At 35.1% G+C, this 17,130-nt stretch overlaps 3 protein-coding genes across 3 annotated transcripts in view; 1 reads left to right on the forward strand and 2 right to left on the reverse strand.

Moving 5' to 3' along the window:
- Positions 1–278: 278 nt before the first annotated feature.
- LOC136804071 (cyclic GMP-AMP synthase-like) lies at positions 279–2,236 on the reverse strand. Its single transcript, XM_067060813.1, has 2 exons — positions 2,059–2,236; positions 279–1,740 (listed from the first exon to the last, which is right to left on the reverse strand). The coding sequence occupies exons 1-2, from the start codon at positions 2,072–2,074 to the stop codon at positions 527–529; spliced, it is 1,230 nt and encodes a 409-aa protein (XP_066916914.1). The 5' UTR covers positions 2,075–2,236; the 3' UTR covers positions 279–526.
- A 5,215-nt stretch (positions 2,237–7,451) lies between these two features.
- Positions 7,452–12,518, forward strand: LOC136804085 (uncharacterized). Its single transcript, XM_067060827.1, has 3 exons — positions 7,452–8,251; positions 8,751–9,538; positions 12,235–12,518. Exons 1-3 carry the CDS (start codon positions 7,621–7,623, stop codon positions 12,424–12,426), a joined length of 1,611 nt encoding a protein of 536 aa, XP_066916928.1. The 5' UTR covers positions 7,452–7,620; the 3' UTR covers positions 12,427–12,518.
- Positions 7,596–17,130, reverse strand: part of LOC136804086 (RIIa domain-containing protein 1-like) — a 185,881-nt gene continuing 176,346 nt past the window's right edge. The window contains exon 4 of the transcript XR_010846236.1: positions 7,596–7,607. The gene's annotated coding sequence lies outside the window, so the exon portion shown is untranslated. The remainder of the gene's footprint in view (positions 7,608–17,130) is intronic.

The raw sequence follows: 17,130 nt of genomic DNA on the forward strand, positions 1-17,130 counted from the left end.
TAACTTCGTATAACGAAGGTAGGAGAGGGCGCCACTTCTTTCCCTCGACTCTTAGTTGCTGAGCATCAAGCAGAGAGGCATTAAGTACCATTTTGGGAATCTTTGGTATGGCACGGCTGGGGATCAACCCACAACCTTGCGCACCGTAGCTGGATGATCTACCTTCATGCTGCAATAGTCATCCTATAGGATGGCTAGGTTTCCACTTCATTGAGAGTGATCTCAAGAAAAATTTTTTCCCTGAAAGCCACTTTTTACTGAAAGAATCCTAAAAAGTCTTTCTAGAAAGTCTTTAAAGTCATTCTTCACAGAATAATATAAGCTTTTAAATTTACAATTTCTTTGACTAAATCTATCGATCAAACCAATTAGCTCTGAATCTAGGCTGACTTGCCATCTTGGAGATATTTTCTAGTACAATTATATATAGGAACAAGTTCCTTGATTGATAAATTCTTTACTTAATAATAATGTCAATCACAGACAACAAATCATATCTCATTCCAGTCCTTTTAGTAAAAGGGTTTTAATGCTGTGTCAAATGAGTATAAAGTCTTTCCAAACAGTCAATTGGGTTCTCGATTAATGATTCCACGTGTTTTTTCATTACTTGAAGTTCTTTGAGGCCAATCTCTTCATACAAGTTGTCACTTGGATAATCAGGAGCTCCCATAAAGTAATTTTCACAGCTACCTTTATCCAACGTCAAAGCGAGAGCTCGTAAGAGATCCAAAAATCGTGCCGCCATTTTACTCTCTTTCCAGTCTCTCCTTCGATGAAGACGGTCGGTCTCATGAAAGAAAATGGTTTGTAAGTGGTATGGCGTGATCTTGGCAAGAGCGCTCTCGCTCTCACGCACTTCAGTTAACAACCGCAACAACTTAATACGACAACCATCCGAGATTGTACGTAACTTATTTTTTTCTGCTACGAAAAAAGAGTATTGCCAAACCAACTTGATGTGTCTTCCTTTCCTTTTCATCTTGGGAATTGGTGATGGTAGATTATTATTTTCATCGACCACGAACGGGATTGCACTTTTTTCAGGTAGTTGAATAGCTACCACGTGTGACGTGGATGGGATATCCTTACGTGACATATCACTACGTGAATCGGGGATGGACACGGCTGGTAGAAGAGTGACACGTAGATTCTGATTGATCCTGAGAACAATTTTGAATCTTTCATCTTCCATGTAAATCTCAGTCAAACCTTCAGGAAGCTTTTGAAATTTCTTCATATCAATGTACTTACGTAACACGTAAACGGCTCTCTTCACGTATTGACGTAATACTCTTGTAACACGTTTAGGTGAGATATAAACGCTGTTTTCATCCATACAATCTTGCCAAAGGCTTGTCGATACTGGTTGAATCCTGGCTGACTTTCCACCTCTTTCGTGATGAAGGTACAAGGAGTTGTTCGTACCCATACATAACTGTAACATCATTTCGAATTCAATTCCACTATCCTGTATCCCACTATAAGGCATACCAAGGGATACCAAGCTGTTTGGTCTGAATCGGGCATCTACAGTCTTTGCTTTTCGAATGATTTTATGAATAACTGAATAAGCGAGGTCTTCATATTCTGCTTTCAATTGTAAGGTTTCTTGGATCTTGGTGTCGTAGATGGCTTCGATTCTTTCACCCAGTTGATCAAGAATAGCCTTACGCTTAGTATCTTCTACATCATCGACGGGAGAGTCCTTTGGGGGAGCAGGCTTCTCTTGCTCCGTGGCTGAAAGAAAGGAAATCCAAAAGAAACTTAATGTGTTTTTATGTGACTCAGGGATACCCATTTAAAGAAAAGGATGATCTTTTATCAATCTTTGGATTAAGAATTTCCCAGAGAACCCATAGGTTGCAAAGTAGTAAAAATATTTAAAAACACAGCGGAAGATTATTTTAACGCCCTTCTCACTCAACGGGACAGTGTTGAAGCTCATTCCCTTAAAATCTTAACCCAGCTTTCTCTTTAAACTTTAACCAGCAACGGAATTGTAAAATAGTGCGTTGTCTAAATCTAAATACAAGTTAAAAAAGTTACAGTAAGTACCTTCAACAGCAGCCATATTGTGCCACAAATGACCTTTCAAACTAAACACACCCCATCATATCGAATGAAATAGTCTTTCCTCTATAATATACACAGTCAAACGTATTCCTGATAATTTCTTTTTTTCTTTGTTGTTACATTTCTCCACTGCCCAATTTAAACCTATCAAAAACAATATAGAGAAATATTTTTTGTTTTCATCAAACTTGTCGAATTATGTTAGATAATTCGTTCAAATAATTTTGGAAAATAATGACTTTTGAGAGTGTAAGCCGCTCATCGTTGCGTCATTGCAAAGTAGGTTGCGCCTTTCTCAAACAATGTTTGATTTCTCATGGTAGAGTAACCGATTAAAAAACATAATTTTCTACCATAATACGTTCTGAGCTCTTACACAAAATATACTGTCACTCACTGTTCAGTGAGCAGCTTCCTCAAGTAATATAAATGACTTTCATCGAAAAAGCTAAGAAGATTTCTGTGTATATTATTAAGAGGACGTTATGTCATACCGATGCTTAATGCGCGAAATCAGAACACATTTGCTCCTGCCTTTCTTATAGAATGTTTAGTAACTTTTAGTTTAGTAGGTTCATCTGAGAGATGTATGTCCTATATTTATGAATGACAACTACGGCTATATTTAACAACACTGAAATTTTGGTCTCGAATACTGTCAAGCACCAGGACTTCATATTTCAGTCAAAAATTGTACCCAGAATGTCCTTCTCCTGTTTTACTGTCTGAGTTTCTTACAAAAAAACTCTAGTTTTATGATACGAACTTTTACAGATACCTTCTAAATTGAAATTCAATGACAGCAGGGAATTCATTAAATTTCACCAATCCAATAATCAGGTCCGTTAGAAATCTTTATACATGTCAATGTTTTAATGAAAGTAGATATCAATAGTGGTATTTTAATAAATGACACAGTATTGCTAGTTGATCTTAAGTACGACCTCGCTTTTATTTAGATTTTAATTCAGGGATGCGAAAAAAAAACAGTTGAACTCACTGGAACATCAAATTTTTGTAATTTTTCTGTACAGCTGATTTAATTTTTTACCCTTTTCTTTAGTTTCTGTTATGTATAAAATGTTGTTGGGAATTTTTTTAAAACCCTACATCACCTGGATAACTGAATGTAAAAATTATATAATCAATTGGGACCCGGGGGGGGGGTCCCTCAATCTCTAAAAGACGGCACGTGCCGCCAAAAAATTGCCTTTCAAAATCAGACCCTTCGTACAGTGCAGCTTTTGAGCAATACAAAGGTTACCTTACAGTGCAATTTACCGAAAGTTTCTGACCCTTACACAGTGCAGTTATTTGGTCTCATATCTTATTTTGCTGGAGTCACCTGGAAGTGAGCCTGATATGTCGACACAATGTGCGAAACAAATCAAAATTGGTGTGAATCAAAACTATAAAGATACATCAAATATTTACTGTCACACTTGCCATTCAGTAGTCCCCAAACACATCCTTACGGTATATATCCAGCCAAAAAAAGACCCTTGTAGTGCACTCTATCAAAAGTACACCCTTATAGTGCATTTTGAGGGTCCCGAAAAATCCTTAAGGGTGGTAGTCTGAATCGCAGACCTCTACAAAACCGCAGGTAGTATAAAAGAAGCACGGATTCGTTAGTGGATGCGAGCAGCCTATAAGGGTGGCAGATGCCGTAGGTCGGACCATAAAAGTGCCCCCCCCCCCTCCGGGATTGGGACATGTCTTGAAGAAATATAGAAAATCAATTCGACATCCTAAAGTAAACTCTATAATACAGAGATTAAAAATTATAAAATTTTTTTCATTTTTTGAAAATTTTGATTTTTGGGGCCTGGGCGCGAGTTTCTCGCCAAAACGAGGCTAAAACTTTGGGGCAGCCTGGAGACTTCAAAAATTGTTCGATTTGGCTGAAATTTTGCACACTTGTTCCTTGGGTGAATATCTGGGGGCGCTTTTTGCATTTTTCAAAATTTTTGATTTTTGGGGCCTGGGAACGAGTTTTTTTTGCCAAAACGAGGCTAAAGCTTTTGAGCAGTCTACAGACCTCCAAAATGATCGGATTTGGCTGAAATTTGGCACACTTGTTCATTGGGTGAATATCTGGGGGTCTACAATTGGGCCTATGAATTATTTGAAGCCACTGAAGTTGAGCCCAGTGCGTTGCGCACGTTCGACTATTTTCCGAACGTTCTGAATTATTATGAAAACATGACCTCAAATTTAATGACCTCTAAGAAGAAGTAGATATTTTGCTTGTTTGAAATCCTTGTAATGTTCGAAATAAACCGCAGGGTAGACACCGCAAATTCGTCGGCCTGAGAATCTTTTATCGATTTATCAGGAAAATCTATAGAATTTAAACTATTCCACAGACAATCCTTTCATCAAAAACGTTTAGCTTGTTTTTAGAGACTATAGGTGAAAAAGTTATTTTTTTCTTTGAATGTTTATTGATGTTTTGACTATTTATTTTATCTTTTCGCAACTGTGAACATAAAAACAAGTTAAAGGTCTTGTTTTTCTTAAACCCTGATATCCGCGATTAAGTTCGATAGATATTCTCGTTGGACAAGCAGTCTGATAACTTTTGAAAACACTTGTTATGAAATGTAAAATGGAGACCTGATTTCTCTCTCTGGCATCACAATGATTACCGACTTTTTGTTGCTGATGATGCTTCAATCCTTGGCAGCAATTTTCCTCTTGCCAGGTATGTTTCGTTGGTATTTTGACTATTACTTAACATGCCTAATTATTTTGCTTAGGACTATTTCTTCTATATTTGAAATGATTGCAGGAACGTTACGGATCTGCACCGATGTAAAATTCTGGAAGCTTTGGAAGATACATATTCGTCAACCGGCCTAATAATTATAGAATTAACCAATTTATTTGACATTTTCCCAAAATTTTTCATATTAAGTGACTGGTTATCGTGGGACAAAATGGATGTAGTTTTATTTTGCTAAGATATTTTATTCGATGTTATTTTGGTACCGAGTTGTCGAATTTTCGAAGGGATGATAGCTTTATTAAATAATGAATCTCTATCTTTCCCTAGATGCTGTGGTGCATTCAGTGACCATTCCATACCCATCCATCAACACTACGACTCTTAACACCGCCAATGAAACATCATTCAATAACCAAGCCTCTGTTCAACAGATGTCTTGGGAAGAAGCTGCTTCTTTGGCAAGTTTTTATACTGTAGTTGCAGTTATCCCTGGCTTTATTGTTCTCTACTTGTTATGTATTAACTGTCCGAAATTCTTGAACACAATGTTGGACCATGCTGTATAACTGATAAGATTTGAAGCAATGGTTTATAAACATATACTGTATGTTTGTTTGGAGCGTGTGATTTACGTTTGATTTACTCATCCGATATCCGCTCAAATGATAGAAGAATTTGAAAGGAAAATAATCTACATACAGAGGCAGCCCTTGGAAGAAACGGGGAAGAGACTAAGCTATAGAAGTGGTCCTTGATGTTCATGATACGCAAGCAATTCATAGATTTATGGTGTTTCTAGTGGATATGGATATAGACCACTGGCCTTTTTAAAACCCTGGACCAAGCTTTATCCGCCATCTTTGCTCGGAATTTTTTTGAAAGTGGTATCTGCAAAGAAGTTGCCATTGTAGTGTTTAAACTTTGCCTAACGATAAACGGTGCTACATCATCAGTGTACAAACGAAACTAGATCTAGCGCTCTCTCAGTAGATACCACTTCAAGAAAACTCCGATCATAATATTTTGTTGGGATTGAGAAACTGCCTCCAGGGTCTATAAAGCTCAGTGATATGGACATCGTTGGAAAGACTATTTCATTACTAACAATCTTACAAGTACACCAGACTAAAGTTTGGCCTAAACCTTAGAACTTTGAATCAAGAAAAATTCAAGCCTCAGTCTTTCAAAAATTACTACAACAATACTGATTTTAAAAGCCTGCTTGCTGGAATATTTAAGATATTGAAACAAGTAATATTTCTGAAAAAAAAAATTGTTTATATGTAAATAAATATTATGAATTTTAAATAAAATCAAATATCGATTTAAAAATGGTTTTTATTAACCAATCCCTCAAGTCTAGCAGTTTATTCGACTCCAATCTGTCCTTCGAATACCATCAACTGTTCTAATTTGGGACGATTGGTCGAAACATGGGACTGTTGATATTTGGCCTGTAGTTTCACTTACTGTTAAATCTCTTTGACAAAAAATTTGTTTTGATAACTCCACCAAGTTTATCAATCATACTTTCTGTCATATAACTTTCACTGATAGTGCGCTCTTTTTAACTTTTTTGTTTTCATTCAAAATGACCAGACGCCGATTGGAGAATTGGAGACACCCTCCGCCTAGCCGCCTATCGCCCGATAGGATTAACAAATAATGAGTATGCAACTTGCCGCGTTTTGCCACTAATTTGGTCTTTTTCGTTCCAGACATTCGCGTGTGTTTCACTACGGATTTTTTAATATTTTGATTTAAAAGCCTACTCGGTGCGAAAGAGAAATCGTGTATTTTTAATACGCCGTTCATTAACTCAAATCAAATGACTTTGGAGGTTCGGTGAAATGGTGGCCGAATTGCCGTCCCATGTTTTATCAGATTCCCAAGTTAGAGCAGTTACGGTAGTTGGAAAAAATACTGAGATTTGAACCCATTGCGGTGCGAGCGTCCGACTATTCTCGCAACAACCGAATGGAAAATTGTTTTTTTTTAGTGAGGTTTTTGCTATCTTTTAACAACCTTTTAAGATTTTTCAAAATTGCGTAAAAATCATCAAAACATCATCTATTACATGCATTGAAGCTAACAACAAGTTTTCATTTTGTATATCAATTTTTTTTTCTTCTTCATTTTCCTTATTTGGTCCTTTTTTGACGAAATTAGGGAAAATTTTGTAAAATCGTACAAATTTATTAGTCAAAGCGCTTGTTATACATTTTTGGAAAATGCGTCAATAAAGGAGTCCGAATTTTGAGGGTGCCATTTTTTTCTTCGGACACTGGTGTATTTTACAGACCGGAATAGATTATTGATTATTTTCCATCAATTTGACGCATCAAAAATCAAAAGCACAAGAAAGTTTTGCTCAGGAACTCGTTAAAAGGCCTTAAAACCTGTTCAAGTTTAATTGATCTGTATTACAGAGAAGAAACTTCCTGTAGTCTCTAGTGTTTTATTTCAAAGTCTATATCTTATATGTGTCAAAACCCATATTCTTCTCAAATTGGTTGGTTCTTTAAGATTGGTTGCTAAGAGACAATTTTACGAAGTAGAAAAATGTTGTAACAAAACGTAAAAACTGTTCGCAAAGACTTCACAAAAGGTTCTGTACAAAGCATTAAAGCAAAGTACGATTCTTGCTATTTCTTGTTGAAAACAGGCGTAGAATATGGGTTTAAATATACAGCCCCTTTCTAATACTACCAAAAGTAGAATAAAAGTCTTGAGATCATATTGTCAAATGATTATTTGTATCCATATCTTGGGGAGAGTATATCTAACACTGTGAAATAATCTAAGTACCGTAAATGACCAACACGAAGAATAAAGCTCTTCTTTTTGTATCATTGTGTATAGTAACATATATCATTCACAATGAAATTACAATTCTTGATATGATTGTAGATTTAAAGTACACCACCATCAACTTTTTCAATGATGGTCACATTCTGAATGGCTATGAAGTGTACTCTTTCCTGCAAAGTCATGATGTTAGAATATCAAACCAAGTGATCGATAAGACCGATTTTGTTCCTTTCTGTCGGCACCCATCAATATCAGATAATTTAAAATCGTTCAAGTCACACTTACACTGGAAAGACCGTGCTCGAAATTCATCAATGCTACGAACTCAGGCTAACATTTCTCAGTTGCACTTGGTGATTTACAAGCACAAGACGAAAGATAACTACATTGGAAAATTGCATATTCAAACATTCAATCGACGTGGAGAAATGAAGTTCAACGGAGGAGACTATTGGAGAGCTACCATCATTGGAGGATCAATGAGAGCAAGTATTAATATCCAAGATAAATCGGATGGAACGTATACCGGATGGTTTCCCGTATTATTTCCGGGTATTTTTTCGGTACACGTTGTATTGGAGTTTAGTAATTATGAAGGAATTACGGATCCACCTCTTGATTGGTTCTCAAAAGGTTTGTTTAAATATTTTCGTTTTTGGGCAATCAACCATCTCGCTTATTAATTTGATACACATTTTTCTAATAAGAACATCCAAAATTCTGAAGCTTTCTGAAGTTAAAGCCTAAAAGTGTTCTTAACATGTTCTTATTTTCACCCTTCTTTGAGTGTTCTTGTCCTTTTTCCAAAGAAATCAGGTGTTTCACAGTCTACAAAGCCTTAAAGTGTTCTTAACTTGTTCTTAATATTTTGGCCATCTAAGCATTATGTTCTTATATAGTCTGTTCTTGTAAGAAACAACGTGTAGTCAATTTTAAGTAAAGAAGGAGCCTCTGGCAACAGACTTATACCAAATGACCCAATCTTGTTTTACGTCTAAACAAAGTAAATTATACAGTGGTTTAAAAAAATTAAGGTCAAAACGAGCATAATAATGTATACCTATCGATTCTAAATTTTGATTAAAGCTTTCTCAGTTATAATGATTAAATTTCTTTAATCGTTTATCATTAGGCTCAATTCAAGGTAGGTTTCAACCAGACGGTATAATCGGCCCCGTTGATCAATTCCTGAATGAAGACGGTCCAATCTCACAATTCCGAATCACGGGAACCCATTTTCAAACGGAAAATACTTTGAATAAAGAGTTATTTGGTTTTGACCAACAGTGTGATACGTTCATCAATACAGAATGTGGCTTTTGGAAGGAATCTAACTTCAAAGGTTATAGACCACATAAGATTAAAAATATTCCAAAGAAAATTATGCCAAGAGAGAGTAAACATTTGACAAAGAATGTCCTCTCAAACCAAACAAAGCAATATCAAAATAAACAACTTGACACTTTATGGATCTATGGTGATTCCCAGGGACGTCGTTTTTATTGGTCACTCATAAAGTATGAGTTGTGTACAAAATTATTTAAGAAGTGCGACCATACCTATACGTGGACATACAAACATTTTAATTCAAATTCACACGATGATAGATACAAATTTACCGGTGACGATTTCAACGAAACACGAATTCTTAACGACATCAAGTTTGATATCACAAGACCAGAGACTCGATCTTCGAGAAGCGTTGTACTGATAAATTTCGGTTTGCATATTGTATTATCCGTTGGGCTTGAACGTGGTTTTAGATTATTTGATAGTTTCATAGACATGGTTAAAAAAATACGTGTAAACCACAGACCAGACAAGGTACCTTTGATCATTTGGAAGACGACAACACTACCAGTCCTTGAGAATGTCCCTTCGGTACTGAATTCAACCGGTCTACGTTTCATGACCAAACAGGTAAGAGTTAAATTCTCTTTGTTATGTTCATCTCACCAAAAAACAATTACCCCTTTTCAATATATCATATGGTGATTTAACCCTATTCAACCTAGGCTTTTAGGGGCGGTTCAGAACTAGGGGGAGGGGGCTTTTCCTGTACCACCCCTTAACTTTTGATCTAGTGAGTCTTTTTGGATGAAATTTGGCACACAAGATCCTTGTCACGTAAGGTAACCTTTGACAAAATTTTTTTTTGATGACGTCACTCATCATGCCCAAAGTGAGCAAAAACCGAAAATTTCCTTTGTTCTTATAAATAGCTATTGTATTCTAACAAAAGCTTTAGAAAAAAGTTGCCTGAGTTTAAAATGCTTATTTTATCCTAAATATTCAATAAATTACGGTTTAAACGATATATTTGACATTAAAAATCAATTTGTATTGGAAAAGTGTCAAATTTTTTTGTCACCTTACTGTCAGAAATGTCATCATGCTCAAGGTGTGAACATTTTTAGGTGTCAAATTCTTTTTTATTTTGAAGCTAAATAAAAGTTAGGAATTTACAGAAAATTTCACGGCAGAATCTCTATTATTTCAGGAGCTATTACCAATAGTTTGACCTCCGAACAGAAAGAGCCCCCCCCCCCCCTAGGCCGAATAGGGTTAACCTTCTATGGTTTTTCATCGCTCTTGACTCCCGTCTGGGAGGTCCGAGTTCGATTCCCACTTTAGTACTACGGTTCACTTGGCAAGGGAACACTCCTTCTGCTGGGGGGATTTTTTTCAAGAAATTTTGCAAAAGGGGGGGGGCAAAGGGAAAATGGAAATCCAGGGGGGATTTCATAAAGGTGCAAAATTTTTCTGGGGGGAACTTTTCAACTTTTTGACAGAAAGTGTTCTGTCACCTTTTTAGGGGGGGGGTTACTACTTCGTAAGGAGTAGGGCTCATTCCCAAATGGAGAGGGCTCATATCAAATCAATTGTACTCAATGGTTTACGGTTTTTAAAAAATTAGTTAGGTTGTTCCCCTACGGATTTTAGACTTTGATAATTAGTTTTTGGACCTACCCCGGTGGGGTGAAGGTCCTATAAATTCACCTCTGTCCGTTCGTCTGTCCGTCTGTCCGTTCGTTACCAGCTTTTCTCGAGATTGAATCATAGGAATCATTTGATTTTTGGTACAAAGGTGCAAAACAGTAGTGGCCAAAATGTGACGGAGCCCGATTTTCGAAAAAAAAATTTTTTGGGCAAATTTGGGCCAAAAAACGGCTAAAAAACGGGTTTTTTCGACTTTGTGAAAAATTGGATGATTAAATTTTTTTGATTTTTTGCATGAAAGTAGGGTACCATCATAGGTAAAAGATGGCTCAAGCAGATTTTTTTTGCTCATGAGGGCTTACTTTTGAAGAATATGTGTGTTTAGACATGAAATTTTGGTTGCTTGTCGTGTTTTTATAGGAAAACTGGCCAAATTCGATATTTTTTTATAAGCACATTATATTAGGTATTAGCTTTTCTCGAGATTAGCTCTTTCATTCTTTATGATTTTTTGCACAAAGATGCATAACTATAAACCCTCGAATGTGACTGAGCCCGATTTTCGAAAAAAAATGTTTTTGGGCAAATTTGGGCCAAAAAACGGCTAAAAAGCGGGTTTTTTGGACTTTGTGAAAAATTGGATCATTGATTTTTTCTGATTTTTTGCAGGAAAGTAGGGTACCATCATAGGTAAAAGATGGCTCAGGGAGATTTTTGCAAAAAGATTTGTTGGCTCAAAAAAACGCATGTTTATCTATAAGAATCACTATTAATAAGCATACATTAATGTTCTTAGTCAAATTACTCAATTTTTTTATGAGATAGATGTTTTTTTTGCTCACGAGGGCTTACTTTTGAAGCATATGTGTGTTTAGACATGAAATTTTGGTTGCTTGGCGTGTTTTTATAGAAAAACTGGCCAAAGTCGATATTTTTTTATAAGCACATTATCAATTACTTAGGTATTAGCTTTTCTCGAGATTGGCTCTTTCATTCTTTATGATTTTTTGCACAAAGATGCATAACTATAAACCCTCGAACGTGACTGAGCCCGATTTTCGAAAAAAAATGTTTTTGGGCAAATTTGGGCCAAAAAACGGCTAAAAAAAGGGTTTTTTGGACTTTGTGAAAAATTGGATCATTAATTTTTTCTGATTTTTTGCATGAAAGTAGGTAAAAGATGGGTCAAGCAGATTTTTGTAAAAAAACTTTTCAGCTCAAAAAACGCATCTTTATCTATAAGAATCACTATTAATAAGCATACATCAATGTTCTTAGCCAAATTACTCAATTTTTTGATGAGATAGATGTCTTTTTATGCTCACGAAGTCTTGAATATGAAAGAATATTTCAAGAGCACGAAATTTTGGTTTCTAAACGTTTTTTTTATAAGAAACAAACGACTAATTTTAATAAATCGTCACTATTTTTGTTCTGAATGATTGTTTAACGTTCATGCTCACGTAGATAACAATTATATATGTGTTAAATGCATAACCAGGTAGGTCCATAAAAGTATCACTTGTTTTTTTTAAAGAGTTACACTTATGACAGAGAGTGCTTTTGATCCATTCCTGGAAATCAACACACGACTCCCCTTCAGATCCGTCATTTCAAGTTATCACCAGGTTGATTCTGTTATGGTCTAATAAAAGTCTCTCATTATAATTTTTTAGCGTATCGATGCATGGAACAGCTACACTATTACTGCTGCATGCAAATCCGACCTTCCCATTTTGGCAGTTCATAATCATCCACCTGCTTGTCCCTTCAAACCTGTTGATTGGGTTCATTTCGAATATCAAGTCTTTCGCAAAGTAGAGGATGAATTGAAGACTTTTCTAATACATAAGTACGGAATCCCATGAAAGTTAATCTGCATTTAAATTTTATTTGTTAGGTTATAATTTTATAATTTTTAATTTTAGAAATAAAAATTTTTGCATTTCGTTGAGGTCTACATCCTATTTCTTTCTTTTATCCTGGATTTTTGAAAATTGTTTGTGTGTATCTCAAGAAAATTAAAAAGGCGCTTCTTTTAATTTCAAAGAAAACAGTTACTCGTACAACAGAGTCTCTTTGGTTCGAATCTCTATAACTCGAATGTCTCCTTAACTCGAATAAGGTTTCTCATTGCTTCAGATTCTAGCTAATCGATCAAATGAGTAGCGAATTGCGAATAAACGAATAGCGTGGCTATAGATTTGTTATAAAATATATAAAAATACGAAATTAAATATAAAAAATAGGCAATTTTCAGCAAGTTCACCCAACTATTTAGATCCGCCAAAGGCTTTTGTCAAGATTACTTTAATGGGATTGATAAAATTTCGCGGCCATTAAAATGTCGTCCGTTTTAAAAGTCTTATCGGAAATTCGGAAGTCCTTTATCCGCGAAATATTTCTAAACAAAACTAAAATACACCCCTGTCTCACAGCCCCGGTGGGACTTTTTTACTCAGTGGGGATAAAAATTCCTATTGAATTCCCAATCGGGATAGAAATTCTATTGTTCCAAGGTTGAAAAGTCTAGTGGGGGTGGTTTTGGAGTGCTATTTTTAAACATTGAATTTCGAGTGGTGATGGAATTAAAGTTGATTTCCCAGTGGGGCTGAAGTTCCAGGGTATTTCCCACTGGGGACGAAATTTTTCAAATGAAGTACTTTTTATATGCTTACTGGTGCATCAAATAAGTGGTAAAACCGGATCTGTTTATAGACAAGAACGACTGTGTATACACAACCCCAACCAATAGTTAATTTTCAATAAATAGCATTTTCTATTCTGCATTTCTGGCCTGTAAAATACACTAGTGCCCGGAAGAATTTGACATCTATAAAATTCGGAGCCTCCTATCGATTTACTTTTCAAAAATGTATCAAAATGCTCCGACTAAAAAAATTAAAGAAAAATTGAGAAAAAATGATTTTCTTCTTCTTTTTGTATTTTTAAAGGAAAATTTTTTTTTTGGATTTGGATTTCTATAGGAAAAGATTCCTTGTATTTTTAATGAAGTATAGAAAGCTTTTTACGCCATGCAGTATTTCACCGAGACAATAAACAGTAGAATATAATGTTTATTGTCTAAAGACCAGTTTTTATAGAACACTTGAGAAAGTGTATTGTAAAAGTGACTTGTAAAAGTTTTCATTGTCTTAAAGTTTAAAATGTTCTTCAACATTCGCATTTTCCGAAAAAAAATAAATGAAAAACAATGAAGCTCGGTTTTTCGCTCTCACTGAAATAAAAATGAAAAGAATCCAAGGTGTGAAGAACATGCAAACATTTTGGCACTTTCGCATTCAAGTGAAAACCTTTACCCCTAACAAACCAATTATGATCAAATTATTTGAAAATTTTTCATTAAAAATAATAATATATTGAGAAAAGAAAATCAAAAATTGTTTTAGCACCTTTACAATACACTAACAAGAAAATATCTCATCAAAATTTTATATGATGAAGTTTAATTGATAGAATTGGATGATAAGTAGATATAGATAGATACATGTTTGTTTTATAAGAACAAACTATATAAGAACATAAGGCTTCGATGGCCAAAATGTTAAGAACAAGTTAAGAACATTTTTAAGCTTTGCGGACTCTAAAACACTGAATTTCTTAGGAAAATGGACAAAAATACTCAAAAAAATGGCGAAAATAAGAACATGTTCAGAACATTTTTAGGCTTAAAACTCCAAAGGCTTCAAAAATTCTGGATGTTCCTATAAAAAACGTGTATATCGATTAAGCCTTTATTTTAATTCTCTTTGTATTCTGCATTGGATGTGTGGGTCGCGAAAATTTACAAACATCTTCTAACAATTATCCTTTTTCACACATTCACAGAATCTGCTCACAGAGAAGAAATAAATGAATGTCATCCTCTTCTCTCCCCCTCTCTCATTTTTTCATTTTTTTCATTCTTCAAGCTTTTACATCAAATCATTGTTTTTGACAAACAGTTGTTAGTAAATTGCAGCAATTTCGCGTGAAAACAGCAAAAACAAAAGCCCTTATTAATGTTTCATTCACAGTTTTTATCACGCCTTAATTAGCACGAATCTTTAATAGATTTGTTATTAATTTTTATGTGAAGCAGCTTTCATGCTGGCATGATAAAAGTGACAGTTTGTTAACACTCAGACCTTTCACTATTGTCCTTATGCTTATCATCAAGCTAAGATATTTGTCTGTCACCCAGTCTATAAACATGCGAAAATTCTAACTTAGAAGAAATATCTCCTTTTTATTTAGCACCAGTATCTATAAAAACCCCAACTTAAATGTTCCCCAATAACTTCTTCTTATAGGACACGCGATAATTTTTCCCTGAAATTTCATGTCACTGGGTTACTTGTTTGTCCAAATCCACAGTATGCCGTTGCGGGTAGAGTTCCCAATTTTCCAGCTACAATTAGCACCGAATTATATTGGCAATTTCGGGTGTTTCAACGTTTTTTCAGAATTTAAAGCTCGGTCGAGAATAGGTCGAGAATTGCAATTTCAGTACTACTTCAACTTTCTTCCATTGGATTTTTCGATTCGGGAGGGGTTTAGTGGCTTCCAGGCTATATTCTCAGCTATGTTGGAACATTTTTGAGCTTTTAGATCCTCAGATCCTAAGGTCTTACGACCATCTCAAGTCTCAAGTTAAAAATCACTTGCGGTTGTTAGGGAATTTCCCTTTTGTGCCAAATATAATGGAGGCGTGATTGTCTTAGAAAGTGAAAAATACCGAAGTAAGACTGCTTTTTATTAATTTCTGTTTTGCTGCCCTGGGTTGGCTAGGAAACATGGGTTTTCACTTTCATTCTCTAGGGAGACCAAGCTCTATAATTTAAGAACTTTGTATGTTGAGGTAAATTTTGTTTTTTCTTAAATTTTGAGCTTGGATATCTAGGCTAACATATTGGACAAAATGAGAAAAATTCTCATGTGATTTGCTATGATTCAGAGTCGACTGACGTTTTGTAATTTTTTGCCAATGACTTATGAAAGAAAATAATCAATTTCGAGGCGTGGTCACATTATTTCAAAAGATCCACCTGATTCTTGCCGAAATTTTGGATAATATCCTCTTCCATCTTTTTGTCTGACTTCACTGATTTTTTAAAAAATTTTTGAGGTACCCGTTTGGATTTCGCCGAAATTTCAGACTTTTGGGAGTTTTGCCTTTTCTAGAATATTCCAATTTCCAAATTCTACCAATGCCACTCATTTACATCTCTCTCAACCCCCTATTTGCTTGAAATTGAGTAATTCCAGGCTCAGCATTGTTCTTAAATTGTTCTTATTTTCTGGCAATTTCGAGCCTCATTGTTCTTATAAAAGAAAAGAGTGTAATCGTTGCGGGGGATAAGACGGGGACTACCCCGATAAACTTTATAGTCATTTTTCCTTGTCTTACTTTGTAGATATTTTTAATTAAAATTCCAATTTTGTTGAGTGCAATTGAAAATGAATTTGTTTACAAGGATTTGCCAACCGATACGTTAAACACTGATATTTTCATTAAATTTGAAATATTTAATTTTATGCAAAAAAATTATCTCGTGCTGGTAATATATGTTTATTTATGAAAATATTTTTCTAAGAACGGATCGTTAAAAAACACATCAGGTAGAAACTACTAGTTCTGTTTTTGTCGGAGATCTCCTAGAAATAACTTCACATAGATAACTAAAAATGTTTCAATATGAAGTCGAAGATATCCATGGATAAATTACTAAAAACATTCAACAATTTTATTGCGAGCCTCATAACAGCTGCATAAATAAATATCTTATCTAGCTATCTGTAGTAAAGAAATATTTCAATCCATCATTTAATTATAAACTTTTTCAATTATTTGAACAGTCATGGCTCAGTTTGTTTAGTGTTTATTGAAAGTGAAACAAGAAATTTTATGGCACGCGAAGGGGGTTAGAGAGTGACCTCTTCTAACGAGTTAAGTTATATTCAAAGGGTTTTGAAGCCATACCAGAGGGGGGGGTACTAGGGTTGCGAGCTGACGGGAGGGGGTGCGGCCCGACTTTCAACCTTTGGGACCCTTACCGGGCCTAAAAAGAAGAAAGCAAAGGAAAATTTTGGGAATTTTACGACCCTTAGTGGGGCAAATTTGACCAGGCCCTTAGCGGGCTTAAGGGCGGCACATACCGTACCCTCCCATTTGCCTAAGCACCCCCCCCCGGATACAGTAAGAACATTTTAAAAACATTTTTAGGCTTGAAGCCGCAAAAGATAAAAAACATCTGAAACAGGGGTGTAGAAATTTTGACATTTTGAATCTCAAATGAATTTGATTTTCTTTGTACTCCAAAGTCGAAGAAACACACGGTCATTATTTTCCAATTTATTTACCATTTTTATGTGCTTAAAAATTTTAACAAAATCAAATAAAATCTTTGAAAGAAAATTTAAATATAATTTCAATGAAAAAAAACATGTTCACGTCTTCAACGTGTGTGTGTTTCTTTCCCCTTTTCATTGAAACAAATGTGTACTTTTCTCTGAGCGAAGGAATTTCTGTAAGGGAACATGATTTTTGATTGAAAATTTCAACAATCATC

The sequence above is a fragment of the Clytia hemisphaerica genome, unplaced genomic scaffold (assembly GCF_902728285.1).
Source record: "Clytia hemisphaerica strain Z4C2 unplaced genomic scaffold, Clytia hemisphaerica genome assembly, whole genome shotgun sequence".
Classification (NCBI taxonomy): Eukaryota; Metazoa; Cnidaria; class Hydrozoa; order Leptothecata; family Clytiidae; genus Clytia; species Clytia hemisphaerica.